This window comes from Meleagris gallopavo, chromosome 12, assembly GCF_905368555.1.
Source record: "Meleagris gallopavo chromosome 12, MGAL_WU_HG_1.1, whole genome shotgun sequence".
NCBI classification, from domain to species: Eukaryota; Metazoa; Chordata; class Aves; order Galliformes; family Phasianidae; genus Meleagris; species Meleagris gallopavo.
The window spans coordinates 6,144,166-6,165,689 of NC_139415.1; the positions used below are offsets into that span (position 1 = coordinate 6,144,166).

The window sequence follows — 21,524 nt, forward strand, 5'->3', positions numbered from 1 at the left end:
AAGGACACGTATATAAAATATAATGTGTTTTAAAATATATGGTATATGTTGATAGGCCTCTATTTTATTCTGCATGGATTGCAAATTTGTTACTCTTGCAATACATGCTGGTCAAAAATTATGGAATGTTCAGTCTGTAAGCAAATAACAGTAACAAAACATCCAGGTCAGTAAAACACATGCAACGATATAATTTAAGAGCATGTTTTTTGACAAATGAAACCATTCTTAGAATTCTTTGATGGGAAATACCTTTATTATTACATACAGAAAGTAGGCAGCAACAATCTTCTGTCTGTCCTTGTAAGATACTGAAGTTGATATTGAGAGTAAGTGTTCAGTAGCTAACTTGCTATAGGTTACACTGCAGAAAAGTTACACATAGGCTTTACAAATGTGGTATTTGTTCCTAAGCCAGTGTGAATGTTAACGTAATAAATGCATCACTGAAAGGTAAAAATAATTGCTTTACCTTGCTTTCAAGCACAGCACTGTTTCCCATTAGTCATAAATCTGCTAAATTGACTTCCATTACAGGTGGTCATTATGGCTTCTTCTATGCTAAGCAAGGATCTCAGCAGTGGGAAGAAGCCCCTCATTGCTTCTCTGCATTGGTATTACCATGTGGCATATTATCTCTAGTCTAGCTCTGTATAAATGAAGAAAGAAGGAAGATGTGATAGTTCAAGAATCTAAGCTTACATAATTCTTGAGCCAGCTAAGTCACTGTGTTCAGAAAGATCAGTATTGTACTAATGGTCCTTGAGATGCAGTACAAGCAGTATGTGATTTAATGTTTACTAATTATTCAACAGCTTTAATTATTTATTGCAGGGGAAATATTTTGAAATCCAGTTTAGCCCAGGTGGAGAGCCAGATGGAGGGAAAATCTCCAACTTCCTACTGGAAAAGTCTCGAGTTGTAATGAGGAATCCTGGAGAGAGGAGTTTTCACATTTTTTACCAGGTCAGAAGTCTACAGCTCTTTTATGAGTTATTTAAAATAACTTGTGCCAGTTTTTCCTTTTGATTAAAATGTCATTCACAACACAATAAGGTTATTGAAAGCATATTTAAAAAGATAATGTGGTTATCACTGGAAAACTTCATAGCATGTTAAGGCACCGTCTAACATAGACCTATCTGCATTTCATGTAAAGAATGTACTTCAAATGATCAGCTTGGAAATTCACTGATAACTCCCTTATGGAGAAATCCCATAGAATGTAATGGAAAATGAGAACTTTCCAACAATTTTCTCAATAAACTTAGCTATACAATCATGCTTTCTGCTCTAGAATTCTGTAGGACAGCTCTGAAATAGAGATTTAATTATGTTTTATGGGACGTATAGGTTAACATCTGTTGAATCCTCCAAACATCCCCAGGTTTTTATGTTCCAAAAAGCTTTTCTGGCCTTTTCTGGTCTTTGACATGAGAGTTCTTTATCAGCTGAAGTCTAGCTCTACAAAACTAGAGTAAAGACAGTGCAATGTAAGTAAGCGACTGTATGCAGCTTCACGTACATTTGAAGTGTTGTTATGAAGATGGAAAGCTGAGTTGGAGCTAGAATTGCTCCAGAAGCTGTGCACTCTCCTATTCTGAGGAAATAAACAATTTGCAGTTCCCTTCTGAATTTCTTCTGTGGCTGAGAGAGGCTTTTAGACGCAGAGAATTAGAAGACCACAGGGTTTTGAATATTCTGTTCGGAGATTAGTTCATTCCTTCCTATCAGTGCTGTACATCTGCACAACTGTGCTTGTCTTTCAGCAAGCATGGAAAATATGTTGCTTTTGAGGATTAGGTAAAATGTTGAAGACTGGAAAAGCAGCTTTGCCTTATCTTATGCGGTAAAGAGACTAGATGTTTACCAAACCATTTATGAGAATGGAAATAAGCATCTGATCTTTCAGGTCAAGCTAGTGAAAGAATAAGAAGGTTACTAGCCTGGCACAGCAGTATCCTTGTCTTCTCCAGTAATTTCAGGCTCAGTCACCAGTTTCTGACCTACTTCATCTGTGCTGAAAGTTTTTACCCGGTGACTAATGTGGAGATTTTTATTTTCTAGTTAATTGAAGGGGCTTCTTCTGAACAAAAAAGTAGTCTTGGCATTACCAGTATGGATTATTATTACTATCTCAGTCTCTCTGGATCTTACAAAGTAGATGACATCAATGACAAATCTGATTTCCAAGAAACACTGGTGAGTTCTTGACACTGATTTGTGTAGCAGTGGGTGTTCATCTTGCTGTCCATTCATAGCAAAGACATTGGTATGGGAATGACAAATTCACGTGCAGGCAACGTACATAAATTATGTTTTACTTGCAGAGAATTTAGCAAAGGTCCTGTGGAGAACCTTTGCTACAATCCAGGAATCCTGAGAAGATGGCTACAACTCCATCTTTGTATAGAAATGCATTTTCTTTTCTGTTTGTCCTTTTTCATAATGGTGCAAATTCTTGGATTGTGTGCAGACAAGCTGTCTGTTAGGAATCTACAGTATGGAGAATGTGAAAATGGTGAGGAACTTCTGTTAACGAAAATATAGAAGACTCTGTTTCACCTTGATTCTTGATAGTGCCTAATCTTTTCTTCCTGTTTAAAACAGCACAACTGGGAGGCTGCATAAAGGGACTAAGAAGACATGGATCAGAGATTTCAGCAAAAAAAAAAAAAAAAAGAAAAATTACTTCTAGTTTCTAGCTACTTTGGTATTTTGGGAAGTATATGTATGTATAGTAGAAGTATATCTCTCTTATGTTGAGAAGACATCCTGTATATTGTCATGTACTCAGAACCCAGTGATGCAGTCAGTCATTTTCTATTAAGTGGCTGAAATAGCCTGAACCAGACAGTCTGTGCTGCTTTTGAGTTTCACAGTTGTTAATCTCAGCAGATAAACAAAACTGTTCTTTGTTTCGCATTTTGCAGTGAAATTGATTTCAGAGTGCTTGTTGTTCTGCAACTTTAATTCTTCAAGAATTTATGTAGCTAACTCGTCTCTAAGTGGTATATGTAAATGCTTCTACAGTTAATGGTTAAAAAGGAAAAACAGAAATGCTCAAGTAGGCTATCTGGTACTCCTTGAAATTTCAAGCCATAATGAAATTTCATTGCCTTAAGTATTTGAATTCATTTGAAAAACTTAAATTTTTAAAGTAAAAAATTTGAAATGACTTTAGTGAAGAGAGTCATTAAAAAGCTTATTTGCTTAAAAATTCTTTTCTTCCCAGCATGCAATGAGTGTGATTGGGATCTTTGCAGAGGAACAGACGTTGGTGCTACAGATCGTGGCTGGAATACTGCACTTGGGAAACATCAGCTTCAAAGAAGTTGGCAACTATGCAGCAGTGGAGAGTGAAGAGTGTAAGTACCTCTGGAAATTCTGACAAGAATGGGCTGAAACCCAGGTGGCATGAGCTGAACTTCCATCTCGAGCTGCTTATTCAAACATAGTGCATCATTTCTTTAAGTGCAAGGCTTCTAAGTCAGATTTTTCCAAAACCAACAATGGTACCAAGGCCCTCTTTGTCTAGTACAGCACTGTAGGCTTTAATAGGAGTGCAATTTTGAATTTAAGAAATCCTTTTCCAGCTGTCAAGTATGAAAAAAAGAAACTGTTTCTTACATGCTGTTTGAGCCCATAGTGAATAAGCAAAAATCTGCAGTAGCTTATAGATACCTATTTGTTCTCTTATTTCAGAATGATCCGTATTGGTTTGTGTTTAGGAAAGCTGCATCTGTTACTCTATTTTTAGGAAAATTAAATATGAATGAAGTATCCTGTGCAGTCAGCTCCCCACTCGACTGTGTTATTGCTCTCCTGCTAGTTATTTTAACAAATTGAGAAATAAAAATTACTGATTTGAAATAAAAATTACTAAAAATGTATTAATTTGGGAGAATATTAATGGAGAGATACAAAGGGAAGCATTTATTTCAGTCTGAAATAATCAAAATTCAACATTGCTCGATGGAGTTCTTGTTATTATATAGCCAGTTGCATAGAAACTGATGCAAAAGATGTTCTTCAAGAAGCCAGATCTCTTACTCTGAGTCAGATTCAACTGTACAGAGACTATTCTCAACATTTAAACAAATGCTTTTTTAAAACTGACTGATTTCTGTCTGTTATAGTGCTTGATTAACAATAATCTCTCATTATTTGTCTTCCTTACAAATCATGCTGAATACTACTTATTCTCTTTGCATGTGGAAAACAATTTGAAACTGACCCTCCTTATACTGTTTGTACAGGGAGATATATTTTACACTTCCTGAAAACTGATGAAACGAACCTCATCTTTTACAGCTTCTTTGTAGATAGTACATTAAATCACAGAACACCATTGATTACTCTTTGAGGATTGTTTCTTCAATTACCTGCATATCCCACTTTAAAGTAATTTCTAGACCTAAAAATGGAAAATAATCAGGCATGTTAAAAGTGTGAAGTGTATCAAGTCATGTTCAGTTATTCTTCCTTTCCAGTGAATTATTACCACTGTGAAGGAAAAGTTTCAGAGCTCTGTGTGGTGGTTCTTATCATTATACCATCTTTATAAACTCAGACATTTAATATTGGCTAAATAATTCATTCCAGCATCTTTTCAGTATATGTGAGCCTACTTGGTCTCCAATACCCTGCAGTTTCTTCCCTTTCAAAATATGGGATGGTTAGCCATGTGATGTTCTCAGTGAGTTACCAGAGCTGTTGCTAGCAACTCAGTTTTGATTAGCCCCTTGGTTCCTGCTCCCCTAAGGGTAAATTTAATCACCTTGCTGATTGTAACAAATCAGGTTTATAAAGCTGGCAGTTACTTACAAGTAAAAAAACAGTTTTGGATTAAAACAGTAAGGGGTTTAAAGAGTCATCATGCTGTTCTATTACAGATTTGTAAAGCTCAAGTGGCTGCTGCCTTAGTGATTGTTTTGTGTCCTCCTCACATGAGCAGAGTGGATCTGAAAGCAAAGGAACATGGAAGAAAAATCGCTAGAGGATTATTGTGTTATAGAGGATATAAAGTGGAGGTACAATAGTACCTCCAAGAGCTACCCTTGGGAGCTGTTTCCATATGCTTTCAAGCAGTTTCTCTTTTCCTGTTCCACCTGCAGCTGTCACCTGTGCCATATGCTGAAGATGCAGAGTACATTGGATTTATTGCTGCTTCATGCACAGATACCTGTTTTTCTGCTTTGCTTTTTTGGAAAGGGAAGCCAGAATTTACAAAGTAGCTTCAGAATAAGATGTTAAAAAAAGTAAAAAGAAATAAAGAGCAAGGGAATTGGTTGGTTGTTTTTTTTGTTTGTTTTTTTTTGTTTTGTTTTGTTTGCTTGTTTGTTTGTTTTTCTCCCCAGTATCCTTAGAGGAAGAAGGGGAAAGGATTTTAGAAAGCAGCAGTATTTTCTTCATTATGTTTTAAACCGTTCATAATTTACAAACCACTTTCATTAGCTTCAATTTTATTTTAAGTGTGAACTTTGTGTTTTCTTTCCATCTCCTCCAACCATGCCATCTCTGTGATTGTTTTAACCACACAGTTCATATATATATTTTTTTCTTTTATTCTGCATTGGTTTAGTGTGTAAATCATAATCCAGCAACTCTGATCTTTCTTGCAGTTTTGGCTTTCCCTGCTTTCCTCCTGGGAATTAACCAGGACCGCCTAAAGGAAAAACTGACCAGCAGACAAATGGACAGCAAGTGGGGAGGCAAATCCGAGTCCATTAATGTAACACTAAATGTGGAACAAGCTTGCTACACTAGGGATGCACTGGCCAAGGCCCTTCATGCCCGTGTTTTTGATTACTTGGTGGATGTAAGTTGGATTTCCTTCCGTTGAAGTACTGATACAAGTACACTGGGATTGTATCTTGTAGAGCTCTTCTTGTCCATCTGGTTTTCAGCACGTGTATGTTTCTTTGCCTAAAACTTAGCAGTAGCACTGAGCAGTGCAGAGGGAACATGACCACAGCTCACATACAAGACATGGATCTTAGGACAGATGCTGCAATTTATTTGAAGCAAATGAGCTGTGCTTTCAGCACTGTATTTGTTCAGTTTCTTGCCACTACTGTCCTGTTCTGGTATCTCCCATCTGTCAGCATCCATACTTCTCTGAAACAGGTCTCACTTTCTCCTATATAGTTGAGCATTTTCAAATGAGCAAAGTGGGTTATGTTACTGGCCTCCTGCTATCCTATCCCAGTCTCCATGCAGCATCCTGATGTTGTGGCATTTGAGCAAAAGCTTGAATTCTATTCTCCGTGCTGGAGTACTCTCTGACCAAGTGATCTGGTGGCTGGATTGGTAGGGGATAAGCCTTACCTTTGGCCACAGATGTTAGCTAGATGAAGTAAAGTCTGCTGCTTGGTGGCACTGCTGGTGTATCAAAGTGTTTCTCATCATGACAGCTCTGAAATTCCTGCTATGTAAAATAATTGAATGCAGAAATTGGTAAAAAGATTCATGTTGCTATCTGCAAAATGCATCGACTGTCAGATTTAAAGCTGGTCTGTTTTTCTGTTCACTGTTGTTTTTTTTCTTCAACATGGCTGCAAAGGAGAAAGACTTAGAAAGAAAGTCCAGAGGCTTACTGACTGAAAAACAAGACAGTATATTGTTCATTCTCAAGCTATTAATAACACTTTATAAAGGAAAGTAGAATACTTTGTTATATGTATATTTATATATATATTCAATTCAAATATGTTACTTATGCAGAAACCCTTTTATATAAAGATTTATGGATATGAGCATATAATTTAAATATATAAAATTTACTTTGTTTTACTTTTTTTTTTTAGTCCATTAATAAAGCTATGGAGAAAGACCATGAAGAATACAACATTGGTGTCCTTGATATTTATGGTTTTGAAATATTTCAGGTAAGGCAATGCACTACTCAGGGTTTGAGCTGATCTGACCTGAGAGAGTTTTTTTTGTTATTTACAGGGGAAATAATCCAGAACATGAAAGACAAACTTACAGCTAGAGTAAAAGAAAGAAAAATAAGCCAGCTTCCAGGGCATTAAGTTCTCCCTGCTAATGTCTCACTTAGTAGGCAAGAAATACTGATGGAAATTGAAAGAGATTAATTCATTGACCTTAAAAGATCTGAGATTACACAGCATGCCTGTAAAATCAGAAACCTATCTGTCACTAGCAGTATTTCCTTACAGCTTCTCCTGATATTGCCAACATAAGAACTAAGAGTTGCTACGATTCTAAGTTTCTATTGTTTCCTTTTTCTATAGAAAAATGGATTTGAACAGTTCTGCATCAACTTTGTTAATGAAAAGCTGCAGCAGATTTTTATTGAACTGACACTGAAGGCGGAACAGGTAACCAGACATTCATTATTTTTGTCTTCATAGCACGGGCTATCATTTTCTCAGCTGGTGGAAAAAGTGAGGTTTCATCATCTGTTAATAAAATTTGCCTTGGTAGGCTAGAGAGAGAGAGACAAAAAACAACCCAAACCTTAGCTGTTGGCTAACCCTGAGAATGTAAACCGACTGAGTCCGTTATACAGTGTACTAATGAAGTCATATGACTCTGCCTAGACTTGCTGCATACTGACTCACTCACAGAAATGGAAAACTGCAGCTTGATTCCATCCCTGTGCTTTCATTGGACACGGCACAGAGTTAAATGGGAATACTTTCCTTAGTTTCCTCCACGCTCCTTTTTTTATGTATATGAAATAGATCACTGAGGCAAATGCACAAATACTTCTGAAGTTATTTGCATTTCTCTGCTCAAACTCTCACTGTAAAACCACTCTTCATGTGAATGTGAGCTTCAGCATGGGAGGGCAGACAGTGCAGCTGGAACAGTATTGCATACGGTATGAGCTCGGGCCTGGCACCAACTTCAGGACAGGGAATTCAAGAATGCACACAGAATTGCCTTTGTGTAAATGTAACTGATCAGTGCAATTGAGCACGGGAATGACCTACCTGCTAAGTTTTAGCTGCACTCTTATGTCTGTAGCTAAGTGGGTTAATTTAGTCAAATTTCAGTATGATTTTTTTCAGTCCATCTCTAGATATGGTTATAGTAATAGTGTACAGAATTAAAAAGAGTTGTCTCCATTTTATGTCCATTTCTGAATGGGGCATTTTGAAGACCTGATTGATTGTGACGCTGTCACAATCTTCATAATTTTTAAAAGAGTTTGGATATGGATGCTAACTGAATTGTCAAGAGAACATAAAGCTCATTTTGTTTCAATTCACAAAATGCTTTGACAGTGAACGCATAGGAAAAAATAGTCCTGCTCTTTTTGGTGACTACTCAAGAGCTATGAATAGCAAGAGTGGGGAGAACAGAGAGGAATTTTAGGTGGTAGATGAGCTGGGTTTAATCATCATATGGGTCATTCCTGCCCCTACCCAATAACAGAGTTGACAGGTCTTTCTAAACACAAGTAGAGTGGAGTTTGTATGGATGTTGTGTACTGGGCAAGGGAATATTTGCATCTTTCCTCTTAACAGGAAGAATACGTGCAAGAAGGAATTAGATGGACTCCAATAGATTACTTTAACAACAAAATAGTGTGTGACCTCATAGAGAACAAAGTGGTAAGTATTTGGCATAAACAAACGGAAAAAAACAGCAAGATTTTTCTGTAAAATATCTGGGCAACTGCTTTGCTGTCAAGAGAAAAATGCAAATACTGTTGTTAGTATGACTGAGTCATCCTAAGCCTATATATAAGTCTTACATAAGATATTTTATAAGATCTTACAAGAGATCTAAAATATATATTATTTAAGATAGTGGCCAAAAAGAGAACCATAAGATGACATGATTGACAAATGTGTCTGGAAAGTTCCCTGTTTGGAAATTACAACTTTAGCCTCCTGAATTTGTTATGAATTTCATGACGTATTCTTCTGTATGTATTAGATAAGTCTCTCTCTGTCCCTGGGATGTGTGTTTCACTTTGGGAAAGCTGCAGTATCAGCTTCTGTTGAGGTCCTGTGGCAAATGAAGCAGGAACAAGTGAAGAGGAAGTATTAGAAATTGTTGTAGCTAGAAGAAATCTATGTGTCTTTGCTCCAGGGAACATTCTGCATAAATTCCTTTCTGACTTAGGATGACAACGGATGTTGTTATCCAGATGTTCTTTAGGATACAGATAGTTCTCATATAAGACAATAAATTTTAATGGTAGTTCACGTAATACATTGTCTTGCACTTCAAAGCACTTCAGATTTCACCTGGCTTCTATCTGCATCATGATAACTAGGAAAAGGATTGGATCTCTGTCACAATCTTAGATCTGTTTGTCTCTAAGTTTGTCATGCAGCATGTGAATTTAAATAGTTATTTCAAACATGGCTTTATGGCTTTATGTTTTTGGTGGAATAACAAAAAAAAAAAGATTACTTTGCAAAGTAATTGAAAACCAATTTATTTATTCTGAACTACAGGCATCATTTCCCCCTTAATTTCCCACTCTGTCACTGGCTTTACATGTACTTGCATCTCTACTTAAACTATCTGTGTGCGAGTGGACAAATTAATTTGTACTATGAACTCTGCAGACTGATCTGATGGTGATTTTTCTTCTGCTGTGTTTTTGTAGTAAATAACATTCTTCTGGAGGGATCTTGGGGGAAAAGAAAGTCTTTTTTTTTCCCCCTCACTTTTTGTTGTTTTTCTCAAATGTGTTAGAATCCCCCAGGAATTATGAGCATTTTAGATGATGTATGTGCCACAATGCATGCGGTGGGGGAAGGAGCTGACCAAACACTGCTTCAAAAACTCCAGATGCAGATTGGAACTCATGAACATTTCAACAGCTGGAACCAAGGGTTTATCATTCATCATTATGCTGGAAAGGTAATGTGGAAAATCATCACTGAACTGTGCATAATGTATTTATTAAAAAAAAAAGAACAAAGAGAAAGAAGTAGCTCTAGAGTTATTCTGATTTAAATAGCCAAATTATCTCAGGAGATACTGTCTTCCTTTCACAACACAGGGATCTTGTGCTCTAATGTACATTCCTTACTTAGGAGAGTTGTCTGAGCCTTGCTGCTGTCAACCAAACTAACCAGAACTTACTATTAAATATAATGAATCAGTGCTTTAAAATCCTCCTTGCATAACAGCAGTAAGTTTAAAGCATTCAGGCATTTAAAAATGATCCTTAAGTGATAATATACCAGTCAAATTAGAAGTATTTTGCACATTTCTGTCTTACTTGGGTATATTTCTCAGACTACTCATCATTTCCTGCTATTATATTTAATAACAGTACATCATTGTTATGCAAAATATTTTTCTTCTGTAAAGTTCAGTATTAAATTCATTTGTATTGCATTCTGTTGACTTGTTCATAGGTCTTTTTTTTTGTTGAGCTTAAATCTATGGATGTAATTCCTTTGTTTTGAAAGAGTCAAGTAATATATGCAAGGATTTAGTCATCACTATACTGTCTTTAACTAGTATCAGACTAACCAAAATTTCAGAACAGCTACTGATGAGGACAGGATATAAATTTTCTGTAATTACTGGGTTCTCAACTTACCACAAACAATCAATTTCCACCTTGGCCCAGGTATCTTATGATATGGATGGATTCTGCGAGAGAAATCGGGATGTTCTTTTCATGGACTTGATTGAACTCATGCAGAGCAGTGATTTGTACGTAAGCAAAATTTGCTTAATCTAGGAATAATGTGCTAGTTTAGATGGATGCAGGGGGCCTAACTTCTCTACTGCTTCACAGCTTGTGAGCTAATTCGCATAAAAATGGAAATAAAGCATCACTGCAGTAAAACGGTATAGATTCTGTTATGCTTGATCTTCATTTCCTGCAAATCTGAGGAAGTAGGGCACTAAAATGTCAGACTCAAGTGGTATACTGATAAATATTTTTTTGCCTTGAAGAAGGCTGTCATTAATATAGCATTATTGCAAAATAGGCGCTGTTTTAACATATGAGGTAACTTTTTTCTGTTATGGTATTTTAACTGAGGCTTTTTAGGAAGCACTTTGTGTCTGGAAGACTGGTATCACATGTCTCCCAAAGCTCACTAAAATAGAGATTTCTGTGAGGAATGAAGCTCGTGGAAAATACCGAGATTAAAATAGATTTGATAGCACTCTGGATTAATATAAAAAGCTATTTGTATTCTGCTCAACTGTCAATTTTTACATTATATTCTTTTACATTTCTGCATTAAATTGTCTTTCTTAACAACAATATTTTATTTATTCTTTTCTAGGCCTTTTATAAAGGCTCTGTTTCCTGAAAATCTTCAGGTGGACAAGAAGGGTCGTCCTACCACTGCGGGCAGTAAAATCAAAGTATGGCTATTTTTGTATGAGCATGTATGAATGTGGCTGTGTTTGTGCAAGCACACCTAAACTAAAAAGAGGGTAGTCTTTGTTTTTATTATCCAGACGTTTATTAAAGATAGGCATAGGAGTGTTCTGATCGCAAAGCAGTGCGTTGTTTTAGTTGCTAGAATCATGTTTTGCCCGGCATTGCTATTCATTAAACCTTTTGTTCAGCTGCATTTTATGGTGCTGAATTTTCAAAATGAGCAATTGATGGTAGTGGTAATAGTACTTGCATGTGCATGATGAATGAGCCCCTTCACTCAGCCACTTGATGTCCTACAATTAACTACAGATAACTGGTCTCTTTATAGTGCAGAAATGCAGCAGGGCCTGATCCTACACCCACTGAAGTCAACAGAAGTCTTTCTATTGACCATAACGTGGGCTGAATAAGGCAGCGAGTGTTAGAAGGCAAGCATCTTTTTTTTTGAGGCTGGCTGTAAAATATACATTTAGATAATGTACTTCAGGACTTTAGAAATCAGTATTTTTTCAGCATCTTTCCTCATATTTTGACCTTATCGTTAAGACCACTTGACACATTACCCGTACTCACCACTCTGTATTTTTATACAGTAGTTAAAATATATTACATAGCTGGAGATAATGGGGACTTCTATTTACTGATTGTGTTTTCTGAGAGACTGGAAGAAGGTATTGAGTTTCTGTTGGATGTGTTTATCCATCTTTTACAAACGCATTCATAGACACCAATATGGGTAAGTTTTAAATAGAAAGAATAACATGATGTGATAGAGGAAAATGATTTGTGAAAGAATTGGAGAAGAACCAGAGCGATGTGGATCATCAGCAGATGGCTGATATCCTTAGCACTCTCTCTGAAGATTTACCCTGTTCACCTCTGTTTCTATAATATTTCCCCTCAATTTTACAGAAACAAGCCAACGATCTTGTTGGCACCCTCATGAAGTGCACACCCCACTACATCCGCTGCATCAAACCAAATGAAACAAAGAAACCTCGAGACTGGGAGGAGAGCAGGTATGAAGCAAGAGCGTGTGATAGGAACAAGCACTGAATAAAATTAAAAAAAAAAAAAAAAAAACTACAAAAATTCATGTTTTTTAATCATATAACCCACAGACAAACAGAACTAGATACTCTAAAAGCCTTCAGAAATGAGATCTCTCCTAAATCTAAATAATTCTGAATTAATTCTGACTTTTGCTTCATGCTTTGAAAAGAGCTTTTATTGGGTAGCAGAAAGCCAGCAGGATGTTTGAATTTACTTTCATGAATCAAAAAAGTCACACACACACAAACACCAAGAAAAACAATATTTTTTATGTATATATATACATGAAATCAAAGAATATAGATTTTGTTATTGTTTTTTACTTTCTGAATTTTAAGTTTCATTATCTATCTCTTTAAAGGGAAATTGATAGAATATGATCTCAGGTGGTTATACAGACACTGGATTCTTTGGTTGGTTGCATTTGCTCTAAGGCATCTTTAAGCATATGTTACTTTTTAGTATCTTCTTATAGTTAAAAAAGATATGCTCTTTTTCACACTGAGGTAGGGTACATTACTTAACGTTTTTAATCATACATAAGTACTTTTTGTATTGGTAAAAGTGCTGATGTTTGCAGTGTGGGGTTTTTTTTAATCACAGTGAAACAATTTGTGAAGTCTGATAAAGAACATTCTTGACCACATCAACAGCACACCAAAATTCACTTCCTGCCATTTGGCACACAGACTAGCACAATTACATGCAGATGTAGAGCATTTACAGAAGCCACAATCATGACTGCCCCTTGAAAGTGTCATTTAGATCTTGGCAGTAAATGCAGATCCTTTCTTTAACTTTTCCTTCCCTTCCCACCCCTTAAAATCCTGCTATGCACCACTTAATTTCACTTTGACGCTGGGAAAAAGAGAAGTTATTCTAGTAAAAGTATGCCTAAACTTATAGTGAAGCAAAAACCATGGACATTGGAGGGCTTTTAAAATCAATCATTTACATATTGGAAAATAGGCCTTTTATTGTGGAAAGTGTTGCTAGGAAACCAATGAAACAAACAAACAAAAACGGAGTCCAACAAGAGGCCGGCTTTCAGGAAGCCCATTCTGAAGTAAAAATAGGCAAGATTTCTGGTTTTCCCCACATAATGGGGATGATATTTGGTAAGTGCAGCAGCTACTGATGCTAAAATAATAAATTAAATACAAGGATTGTGTGGTATCGAACTCAACTCAACTCAACTCGAATGGAATGAATTCTTAGCATAATGGTAATTTTTAATCCCAATTAAAAATACCAACATTCTCTCCCTTTTCAAGCCCTTTCTCAAATATTAACAGATCACATACTGACAATAGTGACGTATCCAAGGAAAAGAAATGTAAGAGTATGCATATTTCAACTCAAATTTCAGCTTGTTTAGTTTTATATTTTCACAGTTTTGCTGTGAAAAAGACAAAATACAGCTGAATGCACACATGGGGTGTTGTGCTGTGTTGGGTTAGTGGCCTTGGTTTTCTTCTGCGATCATTTAATGAATGTGAATGAAATGAAAGTGTTTCTGAATGAGGAAAAGCTTCACAAAGCCCATCCTTGTGCTTATAGACGCCACGTAATTCCAGCTTTCTATTACTGTTGAATAATTTCAGAATATTTTGCACTTTAGGGTAGACCTTGTGTAGTACCTAAACCTTGTACAATACCTTAGTTACTCCAAAAATCGGGGTGTTCCTTGAAATGTGTTTTTGTTCAGCTCCTGGCATAGTTGCTTGGACTTGTATTCAAAATTGCTGCATCAGCTGAATTCCCAGACCCCGACCTGCTTAAGGCTGATGCCTGGAGGGAGATTTTCAGTATGCCTTTTCTAAGAAAGAAAAGGAAAAACAGAAAAATGTCTCAAATTCTCTGTTGCTAGACACTAATACTGGCAGGACATTAAGAAAAAGGGAGTAATAGTGTTGGTGCAGTGCGTTATTCCAGATGTGAATAGGAGGGAAAAGCTATAAACAGGAAAATGTATTTTTGTCTGTAAATTTTCTACTGTTACTGTACCAGAATTCTTGGAGTTCGTACAAAACATACTTCGTTCCTTGAACACAGCAAGATTAAGATGTGCTGTATTTTAGTTATTAGATAAAAGAGCAGCATCTCATTAAATAACTAATCAGTGCTCCTTAAAATAAGAAGCAACCAAAGGGCTTTTGTCAGCTGTGGCATGGGACTTCAGTTTTTTCCCTTGATACTGAGTCATGTGAAAGGAATTTATCTACCAAAAAAAGAAAAATCAACAGGCTGTACACATTATATTGAAATTTAGCATTTCAAAATAGCTAGAGAAATGACACTGAATGAACCTAGAGGGTTTTCAAGGCTGGAAAAATCTTCTGTAAACAGAGAAACGGTACTTAAAACTGGACTAAGGTTACATGGTTCCTTACAGCCTCGTTTTTTAAAAATTTAAATTGTATGTGAATTCTCTGCTATCTACCGTGTTCCATATTATTCTCTGTTCTATACTCTAGAATGTACAGGACTAAGATCTTAACAGCTCCTATTTCTGACTGTCAGCTAAAGCTTCCAGAATTTGCCTCAGATAAAAAAAACAAAACACCACCGCAAAACCAATGGCAGTGGAGCCCCTGAACACAGCATTTCAGAACTTAGAATTAAAAGCTGACATTGCCACTTCCAGCCATGTGACTTAGAAGAGATAATTAAGGAAATGCAAAGCAAAACAGCAAGTGTTGTGCAGTGTTAGCAAAGTTAACTGAAATTCTTCAAATGAAATTTCCATGCATTAAAAAGTAGACTAGGAGGATATGTAAGAAGGAAGAGAAAATATGTTCCATGGCTTCAGAAAGTGGAAAAGGTGCCAAAAGGAAGTTCTTTAGCTGCTTTTCTGCCTTGAGATTTATGGGGAAATACTTGTTCTCTGTTTTAAAACCCAAAAGGATCTTGCAAGAGGGAGCTGTAATGGTTTGGGGACAACGATGTTTCAGTTGTCTGCCACCATTAACACTTTCAGTGGGACTTGTACCACCTCAGTGTTTGTTTCAGAATACAGCACGCCATGAGCAGGCTTACCAGGAACTGCTGCACGTCTTGTGCCTGTCCTCACACCCTCCCTTTGCAATGTGGTAAGGTCTGCAACAGTGCTAGCTTTTCATGAATACACTGTTCAGAGTTTCTTACATCTGATTCTTTGTGTGATAAAAGTTTGGCATCTGGGGCTCAGATGTGGTCCTTCTCCAGAATAGCCAAAAATGAGCTGTGAGCAGCTGTCCCTGCTTGGGGCATGTAAAACACACACACAAACTACATTAAAGATCATCATTTCCCACAGCTATATAATTGTGTAGGTAGTTACTTGATCTTTTATGGGTATAAGTGAAGAAATTTGTACATAAATTACTTAGGAGACAGGAAATTTGACTACCAAAAAGAATGCCAAGGTAAGTTGCTGTACATTTCACTGATGTGGTTTTGCCACACAGTGTGCAAGAATAAATAGATTTCATGTACCTGTGCATTAATTTTAGAATTACACTCTCTAAACAGACGAGATTTTAATAAGAATACTTCACAAATATGCTAAAATAAAATGGATTGTAAATCTTGCCTTTGTTTTTGTCCACAGGGTAAAACATCAAGTAGAATACTTAGGTCTGAAAGAAAATATTCGAGTAAGAAGGGCTGGCTATGCCTACAGGCGGGTTTTCAAGAAGTTTTTGCAGAGGTAAGGTCTAATTTGGAAGTATTAAGAGAATATTTGCTTGCATCATGAGTATAAAAAAGTTGCGAGTTTTGAAAGCTTCTCATTTCCCACTTTTCCTTGTTAGTATTTACCTTGTTAAAGATGTAGGCTATGCAGATGTTTTGAAAAAACAGTCTCTTTGTGTCTTTAAAATCTTTCCACTTTCCACTAAACGTGCCTATGGCCACAGTTCTTCTTGGAGGGCTAGGAGCTCTATATTTGTGGAATCCAAGGGTCTGGGTACTAAATTCTGTTTAAAATGTTACTGTCACTCTCCAGTCACTCTTTCCCAGTGACAGAGGATAGGCAAAGAAACAGATGCCTGCCATTCAACTGTCTCAGTGAAAAGAGTAACCTATTAGCTAAATTGCTGGTGTTAAAACAGCTGGGAATGGGAACAAACAAATGCTGCAGCTGCTCACAGAATGAAAGCCATGAGATAAATCCTCATTTCAGTGTCTTAAGACCAGCTGTTGAAATGAATTAGCTACCTTCACCAGCTACTGAATCCTATTAAATGGAAGCAATTTCCGTATTTAGGCCATGTTCAGTGTCTTTTTTATTATAGAAAATTGAGACATGCACTTAATGCCCAAACCAGGGTGTTGTATGACAATTCAGCTTTTGTCAGAAATCTTTGTGTTACATTTTCAAATAGAAAATAAAAAAACAATCAGTTGTTCCAAGGAATGGAGTATGATTCAGCAAATGGCCCAGAACAAAGCCAATGATAATACTTTGTATACTTTATGATAATACAGAGGGTTCTAATTATCTAGTAATAAACAATTCTAAAATACCTTAAGGTATAGGCTCCATTTTAACCATGGGATAATTTTTAATCATTTTTTTCCCCATTATCTTCAAGCCCAGACATTAAACATAAATGTGCTTCAGATTACAGAACCTTACATGAAGGTTACTGCAAAGACAGAATAACAGATTAATAATGAATATTAGGGTTCTAGTCTAGCCTAACGATTGTTGAAAACTGATTGTGAGAGCTGTGCAAGTCTAGAAAGGTCTGCACAGAGGAAAGCCACATGGTGCTTCTGGAGGGTGAAAAGATCACTGCACTTCATATGCAGAGATCTACAATGAGCTGAAACCATTCTCTATGGAATTTGTTTGTTTCAAATCAGTATTGTTAAATTTTACATTTTGTTACAAGTAAAACCTTTCCTGCAACCTTTCAATTTACAGTTCCCTAACATCCAGAGAACAAACTCTTTTCTGACACCATGGGTCAGTGTGAGTAGAAGCGGGCTGAGGCATGGGATGGTCAGGAAATGCATGCTTGTACACTTGTTTTCATTGGGAGCTCGTTGGCAGCTCAATGTAAGTGGAGATTTCAGGACTGAATAGACTTATGTATGAAATTTATGTTTGCATGCAAAAAGCCAAAGGCACTGGAAAAGCTCACGTGTTTCAAAGCATAACCAGTCTGAAAGCTGAACTCCATACTCCTGTACTTAAAAGAAGAAACTAACTGCTTACTCTGAATTTATAATAATTTTTTTTCCGGTGATCCTTATTTTGGAATTGTTTCAGAAGCATTTTAAGAACACAGTATGCTGAAATCCCCCAAAAGCTTAAATTACATGTAAATTTGAAAAACTTAGATAAATGGATATTGATGTGAGCCATTTAATGGGAAGGTTGCAAGAACACCTGGAGAAAAATGTTATTCATTCCTAGACAGCAATGGACAATGATAGAATTGATGCAGATGAAATGTTAAATTCTAGGACTTGTGCTTAATTGGTGCATATTATGCTCTTTTTTTTTTGCCTTGTAGACTTGTCATAACCATAAATTATATGAAGTTAGTTTGCATTAATGAAAAAAGAGAATTTCAAATCTATTCTTCTACCCAGGAACTTTACTACAAAAGTCTTTAGTCTTTTCCCAATGCCCTCCTTCCGAGCTTACAAGATAGGATAGGAAAGAATTTACAGCATGCTGAAATGTAGCATCAACTTCTGTTGTGTGAAAGGTTGCACAATTTTGATTGCCTTTATTAACTGAAGCTCTTTCAAATTCAGACTTGGTTGTACAACTGTATTGTTGGAGATACTTGATGAACCTGCGGAAGAGTCCCTTAAATAAGCGGGGAGTTGGTTTATGTACAACTCCTGCTTACTACTGTTCATCTGTCTATCCCATAAATACTGAAAATAACTTACATAATCTGTAAACAGATTATATGTAATGTACATTTATATTTAAGATGTCATAAGAGCCACTTCTGTTACACCATCATGCCAGTGTCTAAGCATTTGATAATTGAGTTGAACAAGATAGCATGATTCTAGACTATTTGAATCCTACTGAATTGTATATATAAACCTTTTCTTTTCATGTACATGGTATTCAGAGGGTTTTTTAGTTTTTTTTTTTGTTGTTTTTTTTTTTTTTTGTAAGTATGTTCCTTTTTAACAGTTTGCTGTGTGTTTTTATGTGGTATTGCTATTTAAGTTGCATGACACTACTTATTGGTTTTGACTAGATAACATTTTAGGTATGGTAAGAATAAGAAATGAACATTTCCTGAATTAATTTCCTTTCAACTCCTTCTGTCATTTTTCTGAACATTTTATTAGAAGCTGTCTATTTCTTTCTACCTGAGAATTACAACAAACCAAACTCCATACTCTATCACTTACTAATTTAATTGAATAGTTGCACTAATAAGCATGATTTAGTCTATATAACTCAAATACCCTTACTGCAATATGAAAAAAAGAGTCAAGACTGAAGAACAGAAGATCTGTGGGGGAAAAATTGTTAGAACACATTTAGGTGTTCTCCAGTCCCTGTCAGAGGAGTTTAAATAGCTACTGCTAGAGAAGTTAGTTACCCCCAGGCATGCTGATGCAGCTAAAGCCCATTAGTTCTTCTCAGTGTGCAGAATAACAAAAAATCTGTCAGTTCCAAAAGAGCCAGTTAAGCATGAAAAAGTGGACAGTTTAGAAGGAGCTGTGACCTGGCATCTACCTGATTTCTAAGGCTTAAAGAGAGTGTCATGAGATAGAAGGCTACTCGCTTATCAAATGCATGGTATTACAGCACTTCCCCACCTCATTCCATAGCTCTTTTTTATGGTCAGTTCACCTCAGTGTTCCCTCCAGACAGCACCAACATCACAGGATCTTCCCTCCTGTAGCAGACACTAAGCCAGAGGCTTTATGGGTTAAAGCCAAGAATGCCTCCTTGCTACATGCAGACCAGCTGTTATTAACAGGTGGGTTAGGAGAATGAGCTTGTCTACTTGCTTAGAAACACAGAAAGCCTTTGTAAGAGTAAGGAAGACAGAAAAGCTTAAGGGATAAGTTGGTCACATGCTTGGGAAGGAGTCCATTGTACCAAGGGTAAGGAAGTACTTTAACCTGCACCATAAGTCATTGCTAGTAAATAACCTTGCCCTGGATTTAAGATTAGAGCAAAACTTTCTGTAATTAACCACTCCAGTTACCAAATAGTAACTTAGGATCTGGAAATGGGAGATTCCTGGACACTGTTGCCCTTCTCATTGCAGCTGTTTGGTCTTACTAAGCAAATAATACAGTACTGCATCCTCCTACGCTCTAAGCTTCTGTAAATAATGCCAAGGGGGCAAACATTTTCCCAGTGTGGTCTGACTAAGAGTCAGTGGTATTCTGCTGATGCTTGATGTCAGGTTTTAATGTTTTCTTCTCCTTGGTGGTTAAGGTATGCTATTCTGACCAAAGCAACTTGGCCTTCCTGGAAAGGAGATGAGAAGCAAGGAGTTCTCCACCTACTTCAATCAGTCAACATGGATCCTGATCAATACCAACTTGGGAAATCCAAAGTCTTCATCAAAGCTCCAGAATCTGTAAGTATGGCAGGACACGAGTCTATAAATATGAAGCTTTTGCTAAAATACATGGCCTTCCTGCTCTAATGATGCATAGCTTATCTGCTAGGACAGGAGAAGCATCAGAATGTAAGTCAACCTGGGCAGGGCTGTCACACATGCCTTGAGGCAGTGGGTGCAGTAGACACTAGAATCTCACTTCTGTGATGGGTACAGTACGTCCTTATACATCAATTTGACACTTACACAAGGAACTTTAAATACATCAGGAAGAAGAGATGGGACACACAAAGATGCTTTGGTGTCAGGTTGCACATGGAATATCATGGCATGAGAAACATGTATGGCTATTTGCCCAAGCGAACAGGTCTTTTTCAAAGGATAAGAGCTACTGATGAAAATAAGAGAAAAGCTCCCAAATATGTATGAATAAACCAGTGTCACAGAATAGCTAACTTCTAAGTTCTTCTAACTTCTAACTAAGAAATCCCATTCAAAAACATCAGGTAGGCAAATTAAGGCTGCTTTTATCCTGTGGCTTCTGAACTGCACAAAACATTGGAACTGTTTTGTTATTTCATTATTCAGGAAAGTTGTCAAGGAAGGAAAGTATGCTCTATTTACAACCATGTATTCCTTATCTATCAGAAACAATCAGGCTTACTTAATGAAACACCTTCTTGTTGCCAGGTGGCTTCTTAGTACTTTGCCTTAAATTACACATCAAAATAAAAGCAGAACACTTCAATTTCTATCATTTTCCTTGAGAAATACTTTGCACTACCCAATCACACAGCAAGATCCCAGAGGGAAAATAATAATTCCTCAGAGTCATAACCAAAATTGATTCTACCATGAATAGAGTCAGAAAGATAGTCTCAGTTGTTTAGGAAAAGCAGTGCTTTAACATCCCCGTCGTTTGAGAGAGACATGTTTATAATAATAAAGTAAATAGTATTCAAGGTATATAGGGTGCTTGGATGCATGTTGGCCAAACAGGAAATTCTAGTATAGGATTAACCCCAGTTAGTCATTGCAATCAATGCACCTTAGTTACCAGCTACAAAGAAGCGTGAGCTCTGTTTGCCTTCCAGCATAGCACAGGTCATGATTTGTTTCCTAAGATTTCAGAGAATTTTGGCCTACATATGCCTTGTTACAACCTTGGACATGAGTGGATGTGTGTCTTTGATAGCTCTTCTTGTGACACCAGCTGGGACATGTAGTCCTTTGCTGATTACCTCACGTTTAACTGAGTGAATATTCTAAAGCTTAATTTATATCTGTTAATATCAAAGAGAAATCTCTCATGTTACTAAAACATTGACTTGAAACAGTAGTCAAGAATCATATCACTTGAAATAGTAAATGAAAAATTGTCTTCCATCAGTAAAGAAAGAAAGCACCTGAAGGAAAAAACTTGATTTGCTCAGGAGTGTAAGGAGGAGGGGGATTATTTTATATCTATCTATCTATTTACACACATCTATATATAATATTTAAGAAAAGAATTTTTACTTCAGTATTTCATGGCCTACATTTTACTGAACCATGTTAACTTGATGTTTTCATGGAAC

General features: G+C 36.6%; 1 protein-coding gene across 2 annotated transcripts in view; it reads left to right on the forward strand.

Moving 5' to 3' along the window:
* The window catches only part of MYO1E (myosin IE), an 83,906-nt gene that overhangs the window by 44,770 nt on the left and 17,612 nt on the right, over nucleotides 1–21,524 (forward strand). For both annotated transcript variants that reach the window (XM_085234285.1, XM_085234286.1), the window contains exons 7-19: nucleotides 835–966; nucleotides 2,068–2,202; nucleotides 3,236–3,368; nucleotides 5,625–5,821; nucleotides 6,810–6,890; nucleotides 7,260–7,346; nucleotides 8,502–8,588; nucleotides 9,688–9,855; nucleotides 10,577–10,662; nucleotides 11,247–11,328; nucleotides 12,260–12,366; nucleotides 15,993–16,091; nucleotides 19,821–19,965. In XM_085234285.1, the coding sequence (XP_085090411.1) occupies nucleotides 835–966; nucleotides 2,068–2,202; nucleotides 3,236–3,368; nucleotides 5,625–5,821; nucleotides 6,810–6,890; nucleotides 7,260–7,346; nucleotides 8,502–8,588; nucleotides 9,688–9,855; nucleotides 10,577–10,662; nucleotides 11,247–11,328; nucleotides 12,260–12,366; nucleotides 15,993–16,091; nucleotides 19,821–19,965 (1,539 nt within the window). The remainder of the gene's footprint in view (nucleotides 1–834; nucleotides 967–2,067; nucleotides 2,203–3,235; nucleotides 3,369–5,624; nucleotides 5,822–6,809; nucleotides 6,891–7,259; nucleotides 7,347–8,501; nucleotides 8,589–9,687; nucleotides 9,856–10,576; nucleotides 10,663–11,246; nucleotides 11,329–12,259; nucleotides 12,367–15,992; nucleotides 16,092–19,820; nucleotides 19,966–21,524) is intronic.